The 23,353-nt window shown below is 44.4% G+C and overlaps 1 protein-coding gene and 1 pseudogene across 6 annotated transcripts in view; one reads left to right on the plus strand and one right to left on the minus strand.

Moving 5' to 3' along the window:
* Positions 8,546 to 23,353, minus strand: part of HAO2 (hydroxyacid oxidase 2) — a 199,309-nt gene continuing 184,501 nt past the window's right edge. For 3 of the 6 annotated variants that reach the window (XM_013988107.2, XM_003125820.4, XM_005655407.3), the window contains 7 exons: positions 22,815 to 22,953; positions 20,709 to 20,860; positions 18,687 to 18,970; positions 17,621 to 17,830; positions 15,276 to 15,434; positions 14,706 to 14,775; positions 8,546 to 9,873 (listed from right to left, as the gene is read on the minus strand). In XM_013988107.2, the coding sequence (XP_013843561.1) occupies positions 9,818 to 9,873; positions 14,706 to 14,775; positions 15,276 to 15,434; positions 17,621 to 17,830; positions 18,687 to 18,970; positions 20,709 to 20,860; positions 22,815 to 22,945 (1,062 nt within the window). In that variant the 5' untranslated portion in view covers positions 22,946 to 22,953 and the 3' untranslated portion in view covers positions 8,546 to 9,817. Of the gene's footprint in view, positions 9,874 to 14,705; positions 14,776 to 14,830; positions 14,900 to 15,275; positions 15,435 to 17,620; positions 17,831 to 18,686; positions 18,971 to 20,708; positions 20,861 to 22,814; positions 22,954 to 23,353 lie in introns of all 6 variants that reach the window. The other 3 variants (XM_005655409.3, XM_005655410.3, XM_021089969.1) reach the window with 2 other exon arrangements.
* On the plus strand, positions 14,062 to 14,693 carry LOC106507444 (annotated as a pseudogene).

Below are 23,353 nucleotides of genomic sequence, written 5' to 3' on the forward strand. Positions count from 1 at the left end.
CAAAAAAAAAACAAACCTGGTTCGAGAAATTGTGCCAGGCAGATTTAGCAAAACGATGTTAAAGTTGTGGGGCTAAGAGTTTGTTGTTATGGTTGGTATATTGGCTTTTTTTTTTTTTTTTTTTTTTGATTTTCATTTTTGGGTGCCCCAATGCATATGGAGTTCCCGGGCCAAGGATCAGATCCGAGCCACAGCCATGAACTGAGCCGCAGCTGTAGCAGCACTGGATCCCCAATTCACTGTGCCAGGCCAGGGATTGAACCCAAGTCCCAGCACTCTCAAGACGCTGCCGATCTCATTGCACCACAGCAGGAGCTCCTCCATCCTTTTACTTTTAATCTATATGTGTCTTTATGTTTAAAGTGGGTTTCTTATAGATAATATTTAGGTGAGTCATTTTTTGATCCATTCTGACAGTCTCTGTTCTTCAATTGGTATATTTAGACCACTGCTGTTTAAAGGAATTACTGATATAGTTGTGTTGATATCTATATTATAAGAAACAACAAGTGTTGGCAAGGATGTGGAGCACAGGGGAACCCTCCCTTGCGCATTGTTGGTGAGAATGAAAATTGGTACTATGGAAAACAGTACAGAGTTTTCCACAAGAAATTAAAAATACAACTACTATATGATTAATCAATTCCTTTTTTTTTTTTTTTTTTTTTGTCTTTCTGCCATTTCTTGGGCTGCTCCCGTGGCATATGGAGGTTCCCAGGCTAGGGGTCCAATTGAAGCTGTAGCTGCCAGCCTACACCAGAGCCACAGCAACTCGGGATCCGAGCCTCGTCTTCGACATACACCACAGCTCTTGGCAATGCTGGATTGTTAACCCACTGAGCAAGGGCAGGGATCGAACCTGAAACCTCATGGTTCCTAAGCGGATTCGTTAACCCCTGCGCTACGACAGGAACTCCAAAACTTTATTGGTTTTTTTTGTTGTTGTTGTTTTTGTGTGTGTGTGTCTTTTTTGCCTTTTCTAGGGCCGCACCCACAGCATATGGAGGTTCCCAGGCTAGGGGTCCAACCGGAGCTGTAGCTGACAGCCTACACCAGAGCCACAGCAACGTGGGATCCGAGCCACGTCTGCAACCTACATCACAGCTCACAGCAATGCCGGATCCTTAACCCACTGAGCAAGCCCAGGGATCAAACCCGCAACCTCATGGTTCCTAGTTGAATTCGTTAACCACTGAGCCACGACGGACACTCTCCCAATTCCATTTTTGAGTATTTATTCAAAGAAAATGAAAATACTAACTTGAAAAGATATACACATCCCTACTTTAATTGCAGTGTTATTTACAATAACCAAGGTATGGAAACAATCTAAATGTCTACCAACAGATGAATGGGTAAAGAAATTGTAGTATATGTATACAATGGAATATTATTTAGCCATAAAAAAGAATGGAATCATGTCATTTAGAACTACATGGATGGATCTTGATGGAATTAATGCTAAATGAAATAAGTCAGACAGAGAAAGAAATACTGTATGATCTCTCTTATATGCAGAATAAAAAAAAACGAGCTCATAGACAGATTGGTGCTTGACAAGAGGTGGCAGGTGGGGTTGGATAAATGAGTGAATGGAATCAAAAGGTTTAAAAAAGATTAAGAACTCAAAACTATAAAGTGACGCCCAATAGGACAATAGAATGTGTGAAGGGAGCCAGTATGGAGAGTTAGTTCAAGGAATTACACAACACAAGTGTGACTGAAACACAAGAACTTTGGAGAGGGTGGATTTAGATGAGGCTGCCAAGGTGAGCTGGGGCCAGAGCATGCATAGTCTTCAGAGGCAGTTGTGATAACGATTTTAGCTTTCTCCTAAGAGTAGTGTGAAGTCAAAAAGAGAAATTTAAGTCATGCAGTGGGCATGATGAGAATTGCATGTTTAAAAGTTAGCTCTGGCTGCTGCGTGGAGAACAGATTAGTGTGAGGTAAAAAGACTCAGAAAAACCCATCACAAAAGGCTCTTGAAAGTCTAAGACAAAAGATGGTAGCTCACTCTATAGTGGTGATGTGGAAATGGTGAGAAGACAATGGGCTCATGAGAAATAAAAGGGAACACTGCAGGCTTCCAGACCACATGCCAGGCACACATATCATGGTCCATCTGAGCATAACCACTGGCTGGTGTGTGATACCCCTGGAAGTCCATGGTCATTAGCTCTAAGTAGAACTTGCTAGTTCAGGCTCCCACCTCGCGTTCCATGCTGTGCTCAGTTGATTTTGGAAGAGGCAGCACATGGACACTTTTTGTTTGTTTGTTTGTTGTCTTTTTGCCTTTTCTAGGGCCACTCCTGTGGCATATGGAGATTCCCAGGCTAGGGGTCCAATTGGAGCTGTAGCCACCAGCCTACGCCAGAGCCACAGCAACGCGGGATCTGAGCCATGTCTGCAACCTACACCACAGCTCACGGCAGCGCTGGATCCTTAACCCACTGAGCAAGGCCAGGGACCGAACCCGCAACCTCATGGTTCCTAGTCGGATTCGTTAACCACTGCACCATGACGAGAACTCCAGGTGGACAGTTTTTGATGTGTGCACTCTGCCTCCTTGAGCTTGCAGATGGTAGAGTGTGGGAGGAGTGTTGACAGCCAGCAGGTCCAAAGTGCAAGGATAAAGGCTCACCCACTCCCCATGAGTCCACTGATTTAAAAGGTTAAGTCTGCTAAACTGTAGCCTCATCTAGCCTAACTGAGCAGCCCTTTCTTTCACCTGACAGAAGGACTGTTAACAGTCAATGAATAGGTGTGATCCCTCCAAAGTTTCCTATAAACAGTCCCACGAAATGCACATGTTCTTGAAAGAATGCATTAACCTTTCTAATACCAATAGCTCATCACGAAGCCCATGTAAATTAAACTCTGAGTAAATGATAATAAGGAGGGCTGGTGGGGGTTGTCTCCTATTAGAGGGTAGGCAGGAGGAGAAAGAGTATGAGAACCAACGTTTGGTGAGTTATGTTTAATGCTTGGCATCCACTGAGCGGGGCCAGGAAACAAACCTGTGTCCTCAGGGATTCTGGTCAGAATTGTTTCTGCTGCGCCATGACAGGAACTCCCGTTTACTTATTGATCTGAACGGGATTGGCAAACCACAATCTGCACACTGAGTCCAATTCACCACTTGTTTTTGTTTTTGTTTTTGTCTTTTTGCCATTTCTTGGGCTGCTCCCGAGGCATATGGAGTTTCCCAGGCTAGGGGTCTAATCAGAGCTGTAGCCACTGGCCTACACCAGAGCCACAACAACGCGGGATCTGAGCCTCATCTGCGACCTACACCACAGCTCACGGCAATGCCGGATCCTTTACCCACCGAGCCAGGTCAGTGATCAAACCCGCAACCTCATGGTTCTTAGTCGGATTCGTTAACCCCTGAGCCACGACGGGAACTCCACCACTTGCTTTTATAAGTAAACTCTTATTGGGACACAGCCACACTCACTTGTTTTTGTTTTGTCTCTGGCTGCTTTCATGCTACAACAACACACCTGAGTAGATTCAACAGACCGTAGGGTCCCCAGAGCCTAAAATTTGACTATCCGGCTCTTGAGAGAGAAGGATGGTCTTTTTTTAAACAGAACCTATTTAAGAAAGTAGTAAGCTTCTTTTAGGCAATTTTTACTCCGAGTTATTGATGTCTATGCATACATATAGTTACTGCTCTTACAGAAACCTTTGAATACAAGTTCCATTTGGCACTAGCAACAGATGGAAATGGAATTGTTGATTGTTGTAGAAGTCCAAAAATTAAACCAGGGTAGGTTTTGTGTATGTATGTGTTTGAAGAGAGCAGGTTTTCATTTAAAAGAATAGTTTTTTTGGGTTTTTTTTTTTTTACAAATTATGAAGCTTTTATTTTTACTTGCGGTAAAATGGAGATAACACTTCTCATCTTAAAAGAATAGATTTTAAATGAAGCCCTCTTTGAAATAATAACAAATTTCTGAGGAGAAAAAGCATTTTTTAAACTCAGAAAAGCCTTCTTTAAACTAACACTTGATGAAGCAAAGCTCTCAAATTTTCAAGCTCCATCCAACTGCTCTTAGCTCCCCCCAATTCACAGTCCTCTAAGAGAAATACATTAAACAGTAAGAAGCCCGTAGTGGACCGCACTATTTCAAGTGACTCTGTAACATCTGTTTAACACAAAAAACTCAGTTGCAATAATCCTATTGCTTGAGGAAAACTGTAAGTCCAATCCTATTCGCCTGTTCTGTGTAAAACTAGCCATGTCAATCTCTCTCTCTCTATATATATATATTTAGATGTAGATGATACACATCTACTGTATTTGTTACTCCTTTCTATTGTTGCCTTTGTCCCTTCTCCCTTTTTTTTTTCAGGGCTGGAGGGTGGCCCTTTTAGAACAGAAGGCATTGGCGTACCTCAAAATGGTTACTCTCCCTTCCCCCTGCTGGAAGTCCTGGGGGATTCTTCTCCAATATTCACTGTGAGAACTGAGCAATTTCTGTAAGTAAAACAAAAGTATGGCGGGGGGGGGGGTCCTGTGACTGGGTCGCCCTGGAATTTTTAACTCTCAGACTTGTCAATACTGAGCCTCCTGCAATTTGTCAGTTATAATTCAGGTTTACCAATGCTAATGCTGGTTTTCATAGAGTTTTTGCTCATAGATTTGTGCTCAGATAAATTGTGATTCTCCACATAAGCCAGTCTTTCCAACTTTGGGGGCAGTGGTATGCCCTGTGACCTCACTTTTCCGAAGAATCTAGAAGAGTTGTTGATTTTTTTGTTTGTTTGTTCAAATTGTTAGGATGGACTGGCAATTTCTCAGCTCCTTAGATCCTTCATCAGGCATCAGAAGTCCCTCATATGGTTTAATTTTCAGTGAGAATCCAAGAAGATTAGTATTATTATTTAGTGGAGGAAGCAAAAGATGTTTTGAGTCTTGCCAAACATGCTGAGGACAGTGGAGTCAGGATGTGAGTCTAGACACCCGGACCCTGGGGTAACTCCAAAGCTGATCCTCTTTATCAGAACATAGTATTTATCCTTTAGATACACAGTGTTGTTTAGTTTTGTTTGTTTTTGTCTTTTTAAAGCTGCACCTGAGGCATATGGAAGTTTCCAGGCTAGGGATTGAAGTAGAGCTGCAGCTGCTGGCCTACACCACAGCCACAGCAATATCAGATCCTCAACCCACTGAACGAGGCCAGGAATCACACCTGTGTCCTCATGGATACTGGGGGGTCCTCATGGATACCAGTTGGGTTTGTTACCACTGAGCCACAGTGGGAACTCCTCTTTTTGCTGTTGTTGTTTTTCTGTGTTTTTTGCACAGTGTACTGTTCAGTTGTTGAAATGTCCCAGAGGGAAAGATTCCTCTACTTTCTTTTACCCATGCATTCTAATGCAGGACATTTTTAGGGGCCAAGAAGTCCCTTCTGAGGTTTCCTATGCATCTCTTCATGTGGCCATGGACATTCCTATGTCCACACTTCTGACACAATGAGAGTAGCTTTTTGGCGCTATTTTATAACATCCTTGCTCATCTCCCCTGGAGTCTAGGATCTATCCCACTCAGTCTGGATGGAAAAGCAACTTAAAAAATAATACACATATGTCCAAGACCAAAAAAAGAGTATAGTTATCACCAAGGGAGAGCTATACAAGGAGAACGCATATGAGAGTCTCTTGTAAAGTAAGCTAACTCCCTTATCGGCATACCAACTTGCCTCTGTGCCATATGCTATTGTTTCTCTGTTTCTCTCTCATCCTAAAGCAATCCAGAAGGACTCAATCAAGCCCCCAGCTGGGGAGTTCAGGACTAAAAGAGACTGTCTGACCATCATGCCTACTTAGAAGCCCCTATAATAAGTACAGTTATTGCAGACAAACTTGGAGAATTTTACTGCAGGTTCATCAGCTGGTAAAATAATCTAAGCATGAAAAAAAAAAACAAAACAAAACAAAAACAAAACAAAACCGGGTTATGAGATTGTGGTAGGGAGGTTAGAAGAGTGGATATTCTCCTACCAATGATTTCTCTGATTTCCAACCTTATTTTCAAGGCTGTTTATTAGTTCTTTTACACCACAAAGGACGACGCGGTACTGAGACAGTCTCCTCTTATTTCTGATGTAAGAGAATAATGAGACCAAAGTTATGAACTTAACACAAACTGAAAGTGGCTTCAATACGTGGTATCTCTGACATAGATCTGTGATCTAGAAGTGAAACTCCAGGAGTTCCCATTGTGGCTCAGTGGTAACGAACTGGACTAGTATCCATGAGGATGCGGTTTCAATCCGTGGCCTCGCTCCGTGGGTCAAAGATCTGGTGTTACTGTGGCTGTGGTGTAGGCCGGCAGCTGCAGCTCAGATTCAACCCCTAGCCTGGCAACCTCATATACTAAGGGTGCGACCCTAAAAAGAAAAAAAAAAATCCAGAGGGCGAATTTCTAGAAAGTGCACCAAGCCCCAGTGGATGTGAGGCTGAGTCCTAATGGGCAACAGAGGTGTGAGGGCTGAGGACCGGGGCAGAGGACAGCAAAATCTCCCTAGATGTAGTCACATGCCACGTGAAGTGGCTGGGTTGTCCAGTTCTCTCATAAGTCTGCCCAAAGTCTGCGCACTGTCAGAGTTCATGTTCTTGGGGCCCCCTGGGTAGGAGAACACTTTTAAGTATTCACTTGGCTGAGTTCTTTAGTTCTTTATTGAGAAAACCTCCATTTATCTAGGAAAACTATCCAATGTGACTGAAATAAAGATCTCTCCTTTCTCATTTATTGGTTAAGGACTGATATAATTTATTTTAAATTTGATTCCAGAATCCCTGAACCTCTTGTCTCAAAATTCTCTTTTGGCTGCCTCTCCTGGCAGGTCAGTGCGCTACACAGACTAGACATACTCAATGGGCCATAAGATCCTATAGCATCCTAGGTCACAAACACAAATATTTTAGGCTTTCATTTGCTTTTCTCTTCTCTCATGTCTCTGGCCTTGGCTCTGTGAATGAAAGTAAAAAACTCTCCCAAGATCCCTTGCAGCAGAGCGTGAGTTAGGCTATAGCTGACCACCCCTGCCCCCTACCTTTTTATCCTGTGATGATTCCATCTTTTCTGAGGCACATATTGCTACTCTGATCAGTGTGCTGAAGGTCCTCCTCGAACCCTTGGTTGGTTAGGCCTCCTGTCCCACAACACAACTGTGACCTCTGTAACTGCCAGGCAGTTGTTCTTAGACATGGCACTTCCTTAGTATGTCCCTAAACTTTCAGCATAAGCACCCCATCCTTGCTGCCAAATTAAGACCCTTCCTTGGCCTCAAACTGACCAGCAGCCCAACAATGAAGGAGCCAATTTAAACTTTTAACCGAATAAAAAGTTAGGGTCTAAACAAAGGGTCATGGTCAATTATCTTTTTCCTTTTATCAACCCATTAATGATGACACCTAATGCAGTCTCCTGGGCCTCATTTCAAAGACCAGAATCCTGTAGAGTATCTACTACTCTTTGAGAATTCTCACTATACTAGCTTTACTCTCCTGCTTTCATCTGGTTGACCTGAGCGACTGGGAATATGATTTTTGTTGGAGAATATTTTATATGGATAGCTCTTTTGCCCAGAGTGCAAATTTCCATTGTTGTTTCACAGAGATACAGAAGGTATATATATATATATATATATATAAAGCTGTTTTCGTCATTACTGACCTGTCCTTTAAAGATTTTTTATTCAGAGAAGAATCAAAGGAGTTCATTATTTGGGAGTCTGGCAAAAGTGGAACTGTACTAAGGCATGAGCTCTTGTAGAAAGGATGGAGCCCAGGAATGAAAGGAGACTTTTCATGTCTCTTAGCTTAGGTAGTGGCCAATTCAGCTTGGTTTTGTCCTAACTCACTGTTTTCCCTCTGGGACTACTGTACCTCTCAGGTGTGCCAATGCAGTTTGATCTGGCTTTATCTTTTTGGATTGATTCATTTCATAAATATTTACACAAAGCCTCCGATGGTGTTGGGCATGGTTCTATGCTCTGGGAATGAAGAGGTGAGCACAACTGATGAAGGTGCCTCTGCTGGTGCAGATGAGCAATAAATAAACGAAGGATGAGTTAGTGGTTGGTAGTAGTAAGTGCTAGAGGGGACAAAAACAGGGTGATGTGATGAGTAGAGTAGAGCCTCTTCTAGACAGGATGGTCACGGAACTCTCACCTCATTGAGGAAGTGACATTTAAGCTGAGATCGAAATGTCAAGAAAGAGTTAATCATGGGAAGAAGACAGGGAAGGAAGGTTTATGTGGAGGGAGCAGTGAGGGCGAAAGTCCAGAGGCAGGAAAGAGTTTTGCTTGTTCAGGGAACAGAAGTGATGAAAAAGTGAGTTGGAAGAATTAGCAAGAACCAGATAACACACTGCCCCTGGAGAGCTGATGATCAGTTTAGAATTTATATTAAATGGGATGAGAAACCACAGACAGGCTTTAAGTGGGTGAGATATAGGATTTGCTTGTACTTAAGGAAAATCTAGTCAATTATTGTATAGAGGATAGAATGTAACAAGGAGCAAGAGAGAATATGGGGGAAACCGGTAATGAAGTTATTTATTTGGGTCATTGATTTCCATCCTCAACTTTCGGACGCCTTCCAGTGTCAGATCTTATTCAGCTGTGTCCCCTTGCTCTAGAGGTCTGTTTTTACTGACTGCAGGTCTGGGAGGTTTTTACTCTAGTAGGGCATCTCCTCATTTTTTCCATCTTTCTTTTTACCAGCCAGCCAGCCATTCATCCATCCCACAAACATTTACTGAGATGCTGCTATACATCAAATCCAGTACCAAGTATATAGTTTCTTGCTTAGAGCCATGTACAGTCTATTTGTGGAGAGAGACATTAAATAAATAAATATAAATAAAAACACATTATAATAAGGGTTGTAGTAGTATAATGTGCAAAGAACAAGAGGAAGCACTTAGCAAGTAGCCAGGCTAATAGGTGAGCAAGGTCCTACAAGATGAGTAGGAATTTCCCAAGTAATTATAATAAAAACTACTATTTCTTAAATGTATACTAGGTGCAAAGGCTTGTGCTCTGAACTTTGCATTCATGATCTCATATCATCTTTCTCCCAACCTAGCGAGTTCCTCTTTTATAGACAAGGACATGGAAGCCCAGTGAGATTGTTGAAAATCCCCCAAGTCATACAGCTTGTCAGTAGCAGTTCTGGCTGTTAATCCTCTGTCATGGCTCTCAAGTCTAGACTTTGTTTTTGTTTTTGTCTTTTTAGGGCTGCACTTGGCAGCATATGGAAGTTCCCAGGCCAGGAGTTAAATCGGAACTGCAGCTGCCAGCCAATACCACAGGCACAGCAAAACAGGATCAGAGCTGAATCTGTGACCTACACCACAGCTCACGGCAATGCTGGATCCTCAACCCACTGAGCAAGGCCAGGGATGGATCCCGAATCCTCATGGATACTAGTCGGTTCCACACCACTGAGCCACGATGGGAACTCCCAAAGTCTGTGTTTTTAAACTATGTTATCCCCCTATTATCTATAGATAGGAGTATGATTTTTACTAGGAAATATTTTACATGTAAAGCTCTTCTTCTAGAGTGTGGATTTCCATAGTTGCTTCATAGACACATGTAGAATATGCCAAAAATTGAACCCACTAGCTATTCCAGTCATTATTGATGTGCCTTTTTAAAAGCTTTTCTTTCAGAGGAGGATTTCAGGCAAGAGCACGGCATGTACATGGCAGGGAGGCCAAGAGGAGCCTGGCCCATCTGAGGAAGATGAGGGGTGGGGTGGAGTGGCAGAGGGGGCAGAGGAGGAGCTGTCTCTGTCTTCACAATCTGGAGAACTGGATCAGGTCCCGATTGATCTCGGCAACCGACCGGCAGCCTGAAAGAACAACATAGTCAAAAAACTCATTTCTCTAAAACCCCAGTCACCCACCCCAGCATGGGAATGGGCTGGTCCAGTGGGAAGAAGCCTGACCTGAACCTAGTGCTTGTCCTGAGAAAATTTTATGTCTTCAGAATGTGTTGTGTAATCCTGATTATGTTGGGAAAGATTTTGTGAGCCTGCGCCTATGTCCTCTTTAAAAACAGCCATGTCACAAGGGCACGGCAAGAATGTAAAAACAGTATTTCAGCCTTTGGAAAAATGTATGTGTTCAATAGATATACTCGACCTTTATCTCAGCCCTGATAAGGCTTAGGGACGTAGGAAATATCTATCATGGAGGCTGTGATTCACAAAACCAGACAAGATAGGGCCAGTATTTCACACAACTGCCTCTAAGGAAAAGCTGTGTAAAATGGAACAGCCTTCTTTTCTGGAGGGCCTTAATTAAAAAGCAAAATTGGGACTGACACTGAGATGAGACACAGTGATTGAAGAGAGTCACTTTAGAGAGGAAGCAAAAAGAGAAGGTAGAACATGCAGAAAGTGATAATACAAGCTGGGGAACCGAGGGCTCAAGAAGACGGTGAAAAATCACTGGTGGAAGGGGGCTGAAATCATGTAATGAGAGGATGAGTAACGCTTCACTTAAAGTTCTTTCCGCATCCTAGATGGAGGCACCTTAACCTCCCCGAACATAACTGGCAAATGTACTAATCACAAAAGTAGGACAAGTGAGAGGTTTGGGTTTTTTTTTTTTTCCCCTGAAAATGGAAGCAGAGGAGCGAGTTGAGGTTCATGTCTGGGTTGATTGCAGGGGGGAGAAATGGCGAGCGTGGGATACGTAAACAGCCCGTAAGTTGGACTAATTCAGCAGAAGCAGGAATTCAGAGCCAGAGGTGCTCTGGTCAGAACGGACAATGATCTAGAGAGCCCTGCATTTCCACAGGGCAGACAGAGAACAGAGCAGCTTCAGAGTAGGCAGAGCTCCCCCAGGAGCCCAGAGATATCAAAATAGACATTCTCATTATGTGTTGAAAGAGACATTATATTTAAACTATGTACAAACGTGTCAATAGTTGGTTGCATCAAAGGGTTGTGATCCCATCTGGTGACAGTTTGAAGTGTCCATTCACATATAAGCTCTGATGATATTTGTGTACTTGTTCTACTGGGTCTGGGTACCACAGGGTACCAGGGACACTGCCTTGCTCTTGGTAGAGGTTTAGCTAAAGTTTAAGAGTGAAGGCATAATTATAATGTACACCTGCTTTTTCATTAGGGTAAAGTGGTAGGATGTTCACACTAAAATACTTTGGCTAATTTAAAGTGAAGTGGGTAGGAGTTCCCTGGTGGCATGTCAGTTAAGGAACTGACATTGTTACTGCTACAGCATGGGTTTGGTCCCTGGCCGGGGAATTTCTGCATGCCTCAGGCATGGCCAAAACATAAAAATTAAAAAAAAATAAAGTGAAGTTGGTAATTCCAAGCAATAAACAACACCATACCAGTATGGATGGACCTAGAAATTAATTAGGCGAAGTTAGACAATGAGAGACAAACATCATATGCTATCACTTATATGTGGAATCTAAAAAAAAACAAAAAACAAAGGAGGCGTTCCCATTGTGGCCCAGCGGAAACGAATCTGACTAGGAACCTTCAGGTTGCGGGTTCGATCCCTGGCCTCACTCAGTGGGTTAAGGATCCGGTGTTGCTGTGAGCTGTGGTGTAAGTTGCAGACTCGGCTGAGATCCCTCGTTGCTGTGGCTGTGGTGTAGGCCAGCAGCTGTAGCTCCGATTAGACCCCTGGCCTGGGAACCTCCATATGCGGCAGGTGTGGCCCCAAAAAGCAAAAATAAAATAAAATAAAATAAAATAAAATAATTTTTAAAAAGGATACAAATGAACTTATTTGCAGAATAGAAACAGACTCACAGACTTTGAAAAACTTATGGTTATCAAAGGGCACAGGAGGTGGAGGGAGGGATGGACTTGGGGTTTGGGGTTGGCATATGCACGCTGAGGTATACGGAATGATTGGCCAACTGGGACCTGCTATATACCACAGAGAACTCTATCCAATAGTCTGTGACAATCTAGGTGGGAAAAGAATCTGAAAGAGAATGCCTGTGTGTACATGTATAACTGAATCACTTTGTTGTACAGCAGAAATTATCATAACCTTGTAAATCAACTTAAAGTTGGGACATTTATTGACTTATCTTTGAAGGCTTTGGCTCAAAACAGAGGGTCCTGCTCCTTGATGCCTTAATCCATGGTCCTTGATGCTTTAATCTAGTACCATCTATATATACACATATATATGTGTGTATGTATATATATATATATATTTTTTTTTTTTTGGCTTTTTAGGGCCACACCTATGGCATATGGAAGTTCCCAGGCTAGGGGTCGAATTATAGCTGCAGCTGCCGACCTACACTATAGCCACAGTAATACAGGATCAGCAACACAGAGCCAAGTCTGGGACCTGCACCACAGCTCACAGCAATGCCGGATCCTTAACTCACTGAGCAAGGCCAGGGATTGAACCTGCATCCTCATGGATACTAGTTGGGTTCGTTACCACTGAGCCACAATGGGAACTCCTCCCTACTTTTCTATTAATCTGCGCAGTGGAATGGAGGTTCATGCTGGTGTTAATGCTGATCTAATTTTTCTAGCTTGTGCTACTCAAGCCCAAAAGGCTGCATCTGCAGCCCCAGTGAACACTATGTAACTTGGACACTAAGTACAAATACTTGTCTAAATATCAGATCAAAACCAGACTTGAAAAACCTGGACAACTTGCCTGGTGCCTGGCACATGGCACATACTGAGTAATATCATCTGTGAAAATACATTAATGACATAAAAATGGTCTTGACTCCACATTGAAGCTCTTGATTCACTATTTCCTTACTTCCAGAGGTTTCTGTTATTACCAAGCTTTGGAATTGAGGTGTGAATGGGGGTCTTACTAGGGTTCATCTTGTCTGCCGCTCCCACTGCAACCAATTACCATCTATAGTAGCAAAGACAGAGCTATTGACCATTGGCATTTGGACATGACAGTTTTCCTCCATGAGACAGCTGCAGGCATTTTAGGACACTTAGCATCTCTGGTCCCTGAGCACTAAACACCTTCAGTCCCCACCTGCAGTCACTGTGCCAATGAGAAAAAAAAATGAACCCAAATCCCCAAACCAAATGCCCCTGAAAAGAGAAGTTGCCATCATTAGTGGAGAACCACTGAGTTATAGTGTGAGGAGCCGAGAAAATACAAGGAGCCAAGGAAGGGAGCTTGCCTGAATGGTGCAATTCTCAGGGCAGGCTCCTAATCAGAAAAAGGGGCCTGTCTGAACGGTGCAATTCTGAGGGCAGGTTCCTAAACAAGGGGATGCCTGCCTGCAGGGCGCAATTCCGAGGACAGGCCCCAGAAGACAATAAGGCTTGCCTGCTGACTTTGGTGGGGAACTGTATTTCCAGGAAATAATTTCCATTTTGTGTTTCTGAGTGGGGATTGTTCCATAGATGACTTAGTCTTTTTTGTTATTCACTTGCTAGTCAGTTTTCCTCAGCCTTTCCTGATTATTTGCTTATTATTCTTATTTTCCATTCTTATTTTCCCATGGTGATTTGTGATTTAACAAAATTACAACAATAATATAATAAGAATTTCATCCGAAGGACTTTTCCCCATTCAAATCCAACTTAATTAAAAACATAGTGTTTATCTACTAACCAGTTATACAGTAAACTTTAGAGTTAGGATTTTAATAAAGTTTATAGAAGTTAGACACATATTATTCATGATCAAAATAAACCTAGCTGTGAGTTTTGTCCTTGATTTTAGAAACTTTTAGTGGTAGCTAGCTAAGTTGATCTGTATTTTCTCACACTGTCTCTCTGCCAAGGACACTTTGAAGACAGACACTAGTCTGGAGACAAGATTTTTTTGTGTCTGTAACTTCTTCGGCTTGTGGGAATTGGCTGGCCATGAGGTGGTTTGTGCTAGGTCTCCTCTTTCCCACATGATATGTTGTGTCTGTTTGTCCTTGAATTGTACTCACTAAGTTTAGTTAAGCTGAAGATTTTAAAACATGACATATTGCTACTGTACCATGTGATCAAAAAACAAAGCCTAATAGTTAACCAATGTACTTTTAACACTATGATGTAATCTGTAGTAAAAAACTATCTATATAACAACCACTTATGCCAATAAAATTTGAGCAGTCCAGTACCCTGAAAGAAGGGACAAAGAGGCTGTCTCCGTGTGCATCTGCCAACACCATCCATCCCCGCAGGAACACCCTGGCTGCTGCAGCTGGACTCTGGCATTATAGGATCACTGGGATTCCAGGCTTTGCTAAAAACATGTGAGTTTTGGACTTAGCAGGATGTCAGGCTTGGGAGCGGCTACTTCCCTGTTGCCGCAGTGGAAGAATGATTGAAAAATGGGTGATGTTGAGAGGGGCACGAAGATTTTTGTCCAGATGTGTGCTTGGTGTCACACTGTGGAAGAGGGAGGCAAGCCCAGGACTGGGCTGAACCTTCAGGTTTGGGTGAAAGACAGGTCAGGCTGTTGGATTCTCTTACATCGATGCCAACAAGAACAAAGGCATCACCTGGGGAGAGGAGACGCTCATGGAGCACTTGGAGAATCCCAAGAAGTACATTGCTGGAACAAAAATGATCCTCGCCGGCATGAAGAAGAAGGGAGAAAGGGAAGACTTGGTAGCTTATTTCAAAAAAGCTGCTCATGAATAATAGTTGCCCACTGCTTTCAGTTCTGAATTAGGAAAATAATTGTAAAAACTTACCTGTAAGGGTCATGGAAGTGTGGAACTCATTCTTTAAAATGTTCAAAACTTCCTCAACACCGTGTTCACCCTGCTCTCACAACAGAGAGAGAGAAGAAAAAAGAAGCATGAAGGAACATTCTTACCACATTCTGAGCATACGTTCAAGATGCGCTCAGCGCTGTGTGGGGAGGATGAGGAGCTCTGAGAAGGATCTGTGAAGGGAGGAAAGGAAAAAGCAATGAGGAAAATGTGGGGGTGAGAGCTCTTGGAAATATGCACAATGCTGCAGAGGAAGCCTGAAGTGGGGAGGGAGGCATGACTTCAGGAATCTGTGGTGGCACCTCAAAAAATGGCTACGCAAGATGTTCCTGCTGTGGCGCAGTGGGTTAAGGATCCAGTGTTGCCATAGCTGTGGTTTGGATTGGATCCCTGGCTGGGAAACTTCCACATGCCACAGGTGTGGCCAAAAAAAAACACAAAAAACAAAAAACAAAAAACTGGCTAACCTTGGGGATTAAATGATAGAAACGTGTGGAAAGAATGAGACGCAGGATATCCTCCTGCTGGCCTTCAGTTTGCCACTCTTACCTTGCAGGCAAGCCCCCACAGGATCGGCCTCCCCACAAACACGCACTTAGCCCCGAGGGCCAGGGCCTTTAGCACGTCATTGCCTGTTCGGATCCCTCCGTCCAGGTACACTTCAATTTTCCCTTTCACAGCAGCCACCACTTCGGACAAGGCATCGATCTGAAAAGGCAAGACACGTGTGGCTTAAGGGATTCCCATTCTGATGCTGGGGGTGTCCTGGAACAGCAGTGCCCCCTCAATGTGGGCTGGCACCAGGACACCCAGGGGCGGCCACGTCTAACAGTTCTTCCCCTCCTGTGCTTGAGGCTGCAGAGGCCAATCAGAGCAGTGCAGGGACATCCCCAAACCCTGGAGACTTTTTTCATCTCCCTCCTGCCATCTGCTGCTCCCACAGAGTTCAGGGTCTGCGACTTGGAAGAACCCCTTGGTTCCTGTTCACATCCCCAGGGGGACATTGTCTACGCGTAGTGTTGACAGTAATGCTCTTCTTGAAAAAGAACCTTTTGCCTTTTGATTCTCTTCTACCTTCTCTGTTTCTAAGGTGGCACAGCTCGAAATGTTCTCCTTGCTAGGGCTCTTTTTGGCAAAACACGTGTGATCAGCTATGACCCTAGCATCTGGACCACAGCGTATTTCATGGAACTGGACTGTATATTATTCTTTTTTCTTTTTCTTTCTTTTTTTTCTTTTTCTTTTTACGGAAGTTCCCAGGCTAGGGGTCGAACTATAGCTGCCGGCCTATGCAACAGCCACAGCAACGCAGGATCCCAGCCACATCTGTGACCTAGACCACAGCTCAAGGCAATGCCAGATAAATTTTTTTTTTTTTTTTTTTTTTTTTTTTGTCTTTTTGCCTTTTCTAGGGCCGCTCTCACAGCATATGGAGGTTCCCAGGCTAGGGGTCTAATCAGAGCTGTAGCCGCTGGCCTACGCCAGAGCCACAACAACAATGGATCCGAGCCACGTCTTCGACCTACACCACAGCTCATGGCAACACTGGATCCTTAACCCACTGAGCAAGGCCAGCGATCGAACCTGCAACTTCATGGTTCCTAGTCGGATTCGCTAACCACTGAGCCATGATGGGAACTCCTGGATGAATATCATCTTAACACATCACACTTGAGTATCATGTTCCTGATTTCCTTATGTGTTATCTGAGATATGGGATAGGAATGCAGTAACAACACTGTAAAAGCAGGGTTGAAGCCTTTGAAAGACAAAAATCAAAACAGCTGGTCGCTCTGGTCTGGTCTCTCCACTGGACCTTTTCTCTCACTGTGTCTCTTCCATTCCAGACTCTGTGGCCTACAGGCCATGTGGACCTAAGGTGCCCCACACAGAGCCATTTCCCTGGGCATGTCCAAGGAAGGGGGAGTGACAGCAGAGTCTAGAAGGAGGGTCCTGGAGGAAAAGGTTCCGGAACTGAGTCAGGGCTCCTGTTCCGTACCTCTCTGCAGAATGACCAAGCAATGGTCATTAATGATAGTGATTTTTACCTTATTCTTTTTGCACATATAATATTACAATTTAGCTGCAGTGAACATGTTTTACTTATATAGTAAAAGGGCCAAAAAGACTTAGAGGGAAAAAAAAACCCACTTTCCTTTCTCAAATGAGTCAAGGAGCAATAGAAGAATCTCTTTAAAAATATAAGCTATATATCTCCATAAAAATAAATTAACAATTAAATCCCTTTGAAGGTTCTTTCCCTGCCTTCCTCCTTTTCACTTTATTTCCCCAAACTCTGTCTATAATGGACATACATTCATAAGTTGGGGGAAAATCAGACTGTCCCAGATTTTCAGCAAAGGACTGATTCATAGGGCATATTTAGTTTTATTATGAAAGTCAGTTATTTATCAGCTTAAGTAAGGCACTGTTTCTTCCTGGGATGTGTCATATGAAAAAAAAATATGAGGTTACATACAGTCAGACAGGCAAGCTTCCAGCTGAAGGCTTCCTTCCAAAGGCAGGAGACCTCAGTGCCTTGGGAACAATGCTTCTATCGAATTCACCTTAACCACTTATTAACTGTGTGAACTCAGACAAATTACCTCACGTTGCTAAATTCCAGTGTCCCCAACTGGAAAATAGGGGTAATAATGCCCATCTTGCAGGACTGTTGTGACATGTAGAGATGACATATGCCAATTTGGTAAAAAATGCCTGGCACATATCAGGCTGTAATTAATGATTAAAAGTCCTTAAAATTCACAGGTACTTACCAACATAGGCGGTTAAGGAGATGGAGTGTACATTAGATTGCACAGGGTACCTTGCTGTGGACACATGCCCCCACACAGCCCTCCCAAGCATACCCACTCTGAAGTCTTCCTACTTACAGAAGCAGGAACCTCATCAAGCTGCCTCCCACCATGGTTGGAAACAATGATGCCATGGACATTGTGCTTCACAGCTAACTCTGCATCCTCTTTGGTCAAGATCCCCTTAAGGATGATGGGCAAACGAGTCAAGCTCTGAAACCAGGAGAGATCATCCCAGCAAATGGATGGGTCAATGGGGGACATCTGGAAATAGGGCATTGAATTTCCCTGTGGGGAAGCAAAGAGAACCTGAGGCTTGATCTTCTTCAAGATTCTCATTCCAAAGATCGGACACATTTGGAAAGCCACCATTTATAAGCTTGAAAAGAAGAGCCACAAAATCCAACACGACTTCTAGCTCCTTTTCCTAACAAAATGTGTATAAAAGAATTTCTACTTCAATTGCTTATCCATTAACCATTGCTCGTGTCCCTGCTCAATAATTATGCTGATGTCACGATGTCACTATCTCTAATGTAGCCCAGGGGTTCCAACTTGACATTTGGCTTTCCCTCTCTGTGGCACTCCATCCCATCTGCCTATAGGATCTGAATGGGGCAAGTGCCCTTCGTAGTCACCTTGTCCAAACAAGTGTACTGTGGTTCTCTGGTTCCCATGGGTGAGTTCTAGGTGTGCAAAGATTCTGCCCCTCAGCTTGCAAGGCAGCAGGGAGGGGGCTGGGCTGGCTACACTCCATAGGCCATTCAGTGCACCTGGGCTATGAGCATCCTTTTCGGAGAGTCCGTTTATCTCAGGATGCCATCCGAAGTGATCATTTTCTAAGTGTGCCAAGAAGCAGAAAATGCTGGGAGAACTTTTTAGTTTACTCTTCTATTTCATGAAACAATCTTTTCCCTAGCTTTCTATTTCGCAGCATCCAGCCTTGGCCAGACATTTTGTCTTATATTGTTTGTCTGGAAGTTCAGGGAAGTGGCAACTACATCTACTTTTGGAACTGCTGCATCCCTAGTGCCTGGCGCAGAATGGGTCCTCGATGACTACTTTAGGAAAGAAAGAAGAGAAGAAAGAGGGATGGAAGTCCACCTTCTGTAATGCCCACCATTGGCTCTGGCATCTTTCCTACCTTTGCAGACAATCCAAGGTCTTTCAGGAGTAAGGTCTTTTGCAAGTCCACTTGGTTTGCCATGTTATGTCGCCTATTGCCAATTTTGGGCACATCCACAGTGATCACCAGAGCCTTGAAGCCCAGGGATTCTACCTTTTGGATCAGCTGTTTGTTTAGCTGCCGGTTTGGATGCACATACAGTTGGAACCATCGCAGGCCCCCAGGTGCAGTACCAACGATGTCTTCAAGGCTGCAGCTGGCATACATGCTGGTGACATAGCAGATGCCAGCTGCTCGGGCAGCTGCAAAGCAAATGACACAGCTCAGATTGGAGGGCAGAGGCATTCCGAACTGGGGTAAGAAGCCTTAGGGGGTCTGTGTTGCCTCTGGCCAGTTGGCTCTGTGAAGATAAAGCTGGACTTCCATCTGCTTCCCTGTCAGGCAGGCCTAGCAAGTGGGTACTCCTTTGCATAACCTGTTTTACAAGCTCTGTACTCTGTAATATGGATTAAAATATCTCCAGCTCAGAGAGGACACAGAGTCCCTGGACTCAATGTGGGACTTGCAGTGCCTTTCAGGTAGCAAATGGGCTTCTCTTGAACTCATCAATGAAGTAGAGGGGAACAAAAGAGGGCAAAGGAGGAGAAAATGTAATTCCAATGGAGAAGGCTGAGCTTCGTAGTAGAAAAAGCATGTCTGGAGTTAGAAGAATGCTGATTCTACCGCTTCTTTGCTCTGTGGCCTGGAGTCTCATTTTCTTTATCTGTAAAAGGGGAAATAACACCACCTCTCTTATGGCATTGTTGCTAGATTTTAAGTAAGACACTAGCTATGGAAGCTTTTTTTAAAACTATGAAGTGAGGCACTGAAGAAACACTAGAGACACTGAGGTTGATGAGGCTGAGGCTGAAAGTGATGGGCTGCACTGAGTATTCCTCACTTCCCTTTTTCTTCCCTGCTGGTGGGGTTCTCCAACAGGCCAATGTCGCTACCTCCCTGCAGCCCACGGGCAGAGAATTGGACCTAATCAGAAATTAGTATTTTCAATTCCTAATGGCAACAGGAGAGACCCCATCCTCTTCCCCCCACCACACACACACACACACACACACACACACACACACACACACACACACACACACAAAACAGCACAAGACACTCAACCGTAAAGGTTTAGCAAAGCAGTCACATCCATACAGGGTACCCATATTTCAATTTAGCCAAATTTGGTTCCTAACCAGATGGATGTCACTTGCAGCTCTAGAATCCTTGGATTCATTGCTCCCTATATAACAGAGTCAAAGGAAAGGAGTCCAGAGAAGCCATGGGAAACATGAGGAAAACCAGCCTGGATTTAGGGTGAAGATTACACATGAGTCACAGGAATATTTTTACCCCCTGCCCTTCCCTTCTTTCTTCTTTCTGCTCCTTCTCTTCTCTTCCTCTTATTATTTTTTAGTGCTTGCAGATGAGGGAAGAGAATGAGGGGGTTTGAGGAAGGAGATAAAACCCAATGACAAACTTTTTGTCAAATAAGATGATCGAATCCACCGAGGAGAAGGGAAATGGAACATTTGGACAAGAGCGCCTTGCCAGGACCTTGCATTAGGGCTTAAGTCATGATTTTCTCTTCATCCTAAATTCAGAGACTCCTCATTCAGCCCCAGCCCTGGGGCTCAGAAAGAGCCCTACCCTTGAGGCCACAGTTAGCAGCCCTTTCCCCACAGATGGGGTGACAGGAGGCCAGTACCCCTCTTTCACAGCCGGCTTGGCAAGGTTTCCATATCCCCCTATTCATTTGTAGCTCCCTCTCATTCTAACCATTCGTTATTATGGAAAATTGGTATTTTCTCAATCTTAGGTGGGATGTTATGCAAACACATCTTTAAGCGTTCCTTTCCCTACCCTTAATTCTAACCCGATGGCTGTCCCTCTGCCCCTCCAGAGAGAAATCCTGGAGCTGCCTGCCCTGCTTTGAAGGACACCTCTGCCCACCTTAGGGTGCCTGGGAAGGGGCCTCAAGATGGGACTGGCTCCCACCTCTGGCTGTGCTCATTTCTCCGTCAGGCCAGGCGAGGCAGTGGAAACCCATGGGTGCGATGCAAATGGGGGCACTGATCTCCTCGCCTTGGATGGTGATTCTCGTGTCCACCTTTGACACGTCTTTCAGGTACCGGGGACGGAGGCGGATTCTGTGCTGGGCGACAGAGAGATTTTCTGTTGGTGGGATTGCTCTCCGGGATGGAGGTGCTGCCTAGTGCTGGGGCCCCCAGATTCCTGGTCCAGGTCTAGACCAGGTTGAGCCCTGAGAAACCACCAGGTGGTGGGGAGTGTTCAGGTGGCTGGTAGCTGATTAGGCAGCATAGACAAGCTGGAGGCTCCACTCCTGTGGGAAGCCTATTCCACAGGAACCCCGCCTTCTCTAAATGTCCAGAGCATGGATGGTCTACACTGCTCCCTGCCTTGCTCCCTCAGAAGGATGTGTCTTGGAGCCGTGCCTCCCTGACCTGACCCTCAGCACCTGGATGCTTAGATTGATCCATCATGGCAAAGACCAGAAAGGAAAAGAAGAAGCAGGAAGGCGTTCCCGGGTCTTCCCTCTTAGGTTAGAAACAAGTCTCTATACGGTAAGAAAAGTCACTGAAAGACGACAAATACCAGAGAATGATCGTGGCCTTTTTGGGGGTGTTTTTTTGTTTTGCTAGAGGCTAATTCATTTGAAGATTTGGCTTAACCACTACTCTAAAAGAAAGTAGGGAAATTGACAAATAAAAATTCTGTGGAACACACCTTTAAGTCCAATAAATGCTTAGCTTCAAGGTCCAAAAGTGTTTGTTTTCCACAAAATATTATTATTCCTGTATATAAACTGAGAAAGATATTTCTGGAAATACTGATGGTGCAAACTTAGGTTAGATAGCCTCAGTTACTTCATCTGTGAAAGGAGGGTGATAGTCCACCTTCCCTAATAGTCTCGTGAAGATACAACGAGATAAAGCAACTGAAGTGCCTAGTATCGTGCTGAACAAGTATGAAAATACAGAAGAGAGTGTTCACCGAGCATCCTATTTTTCCGTTTTCTTCTGACCTCAGTTTCACAGAGGTCAGCAAACATTTTCTGTAAAGGGCCAGAGAGTAAATATTTTAGGCTGTATGCCTTGCAGTCTTTGCCACAATTACATAGCTCTGCTCTGGTCATGGACAATAGAGAGATGATGAGCATGGCTCTGTCCTAATAAAACTTTATTATGGACACTGAAATTTGAAGTTCATGTAGTTTTAACATCCTGCAATTCTTCTTCTTCTTTTGATTTTTTTTCAACCATTTAGAAATGAAACAAACAAACAAACAAAAAACACCCTTAGTGGTGGACCATCCAAAAATAGGGGTGGGCCCTGGCCCCGGGCTGCTGTTTACTGACTCCAGCTCTCCCTGACGCTCTTCCAACCCAACTTCTCTTCCCCGAATCAATCTTCTTTCATCCTCAAGACTCCTTGGGTCTCCATATTTCCTCCAACCTTGAACCCTCTCTCCCTATTACACCTCCCAGCTAGAAGTTCAGGAACTCAGGAGATTCAGGTCTGCCCGTTGGCTTCTCCTCCCTGCCCAGGTGGCTGGAGACCCAGGACTCTCATGCCATCCTGTCACATGGCAAAGTGCCGCAGTGCAGCAGGAAGGTGACTCACTTGTGCCAGCTCTGCAGAGGCACTAAGATAAATTCTCTCTCTACCCATTCTTTCCCCAGTCCTCTGTGCACCCCCACCAGCAAGAAACTCCCCCAAACTCAAACAACAACAGAAACCCATATTTTGTATTTGTATTTTTTTTTTTTTAGGACCACATCTGCGGCATGTGGAAGTTCCCAGGCTAGGGGTTGAATCGGAGCTACACCTGTCACCCTACGCCACAGGCGCAGCAATGAGGGATCCTTACCCCACTGAGCAAGGCCAGGGATCGAACCCATGTCCTCATGGATACTAGTCAGGTTCATTACTGCTGAGCCATGACAGGAACTCCCCCAAACCCATCATTATGTCTTGAGTACTCCGTGTTCTTTGGAGGCAGAAACCAGCACTGCTCCCTTCCAAAGAGTTCTCACCCAGTGAAACTTAGCTTAGCAATAGAAAGGATACGCAAGACCAGACTTTTTAAATGCTGCGACGTTGTCATCCCGCGTGAGGCAAGCATCTGCTCCTCCTTCGATAAAATCCCATGTTGATTTAGACAGCCGCTCCCGTGCATGGTCCTGAAAGTCTGTCAAACACACCAAGGGCATTTCTGGACCTTTAAAGGAGAAACCAAAACCAACCAGACAACACCCAGTGAGAACACTGCAGATGAAAACCCAGTGAGAATATTGCAGATGTCAAGGAGAGGGTAAAGGGATGTGGCTACAGCATAAACTGTTTGATGAGCCCTCCCTCCCCACCCCCCCAGAATCTTTATCTCAAAGGAAGTGCCAATGATGCTGATTCCAAGCCAGAAAGCAGGGGGTCCCGCTGTGCCCTCCATTCTCCCCAACCCCATCTCCCACTCCTGGTCACTGGGCCTTCTAAACACCCCTCACAGCTGTCCCCTCATCTCTAGGCCTGCAGCCTCAGATCTAGTCAAGGCCCCACCCCCTCTTATAAGATTATTACAAAAATGTCCTATCCTTGTTTCTCAGCCTTCAGATTCACTCTCT

Source organism: Sus scrofa, chromosome 4, assembly GCF_000003025.6.
Source record: "Sus scrofa isolate TJ Tabasco breed Duroc chromosome 4, Sscrofa11.1, whole genome shotgun sequence".
In the NCBI taxonomy this organism is placed as follows: Eukaryota; Metazoa; Chordata; class Mammalia; order Artiodactyla; family Suidae; genus Sus; species Sus scrofa.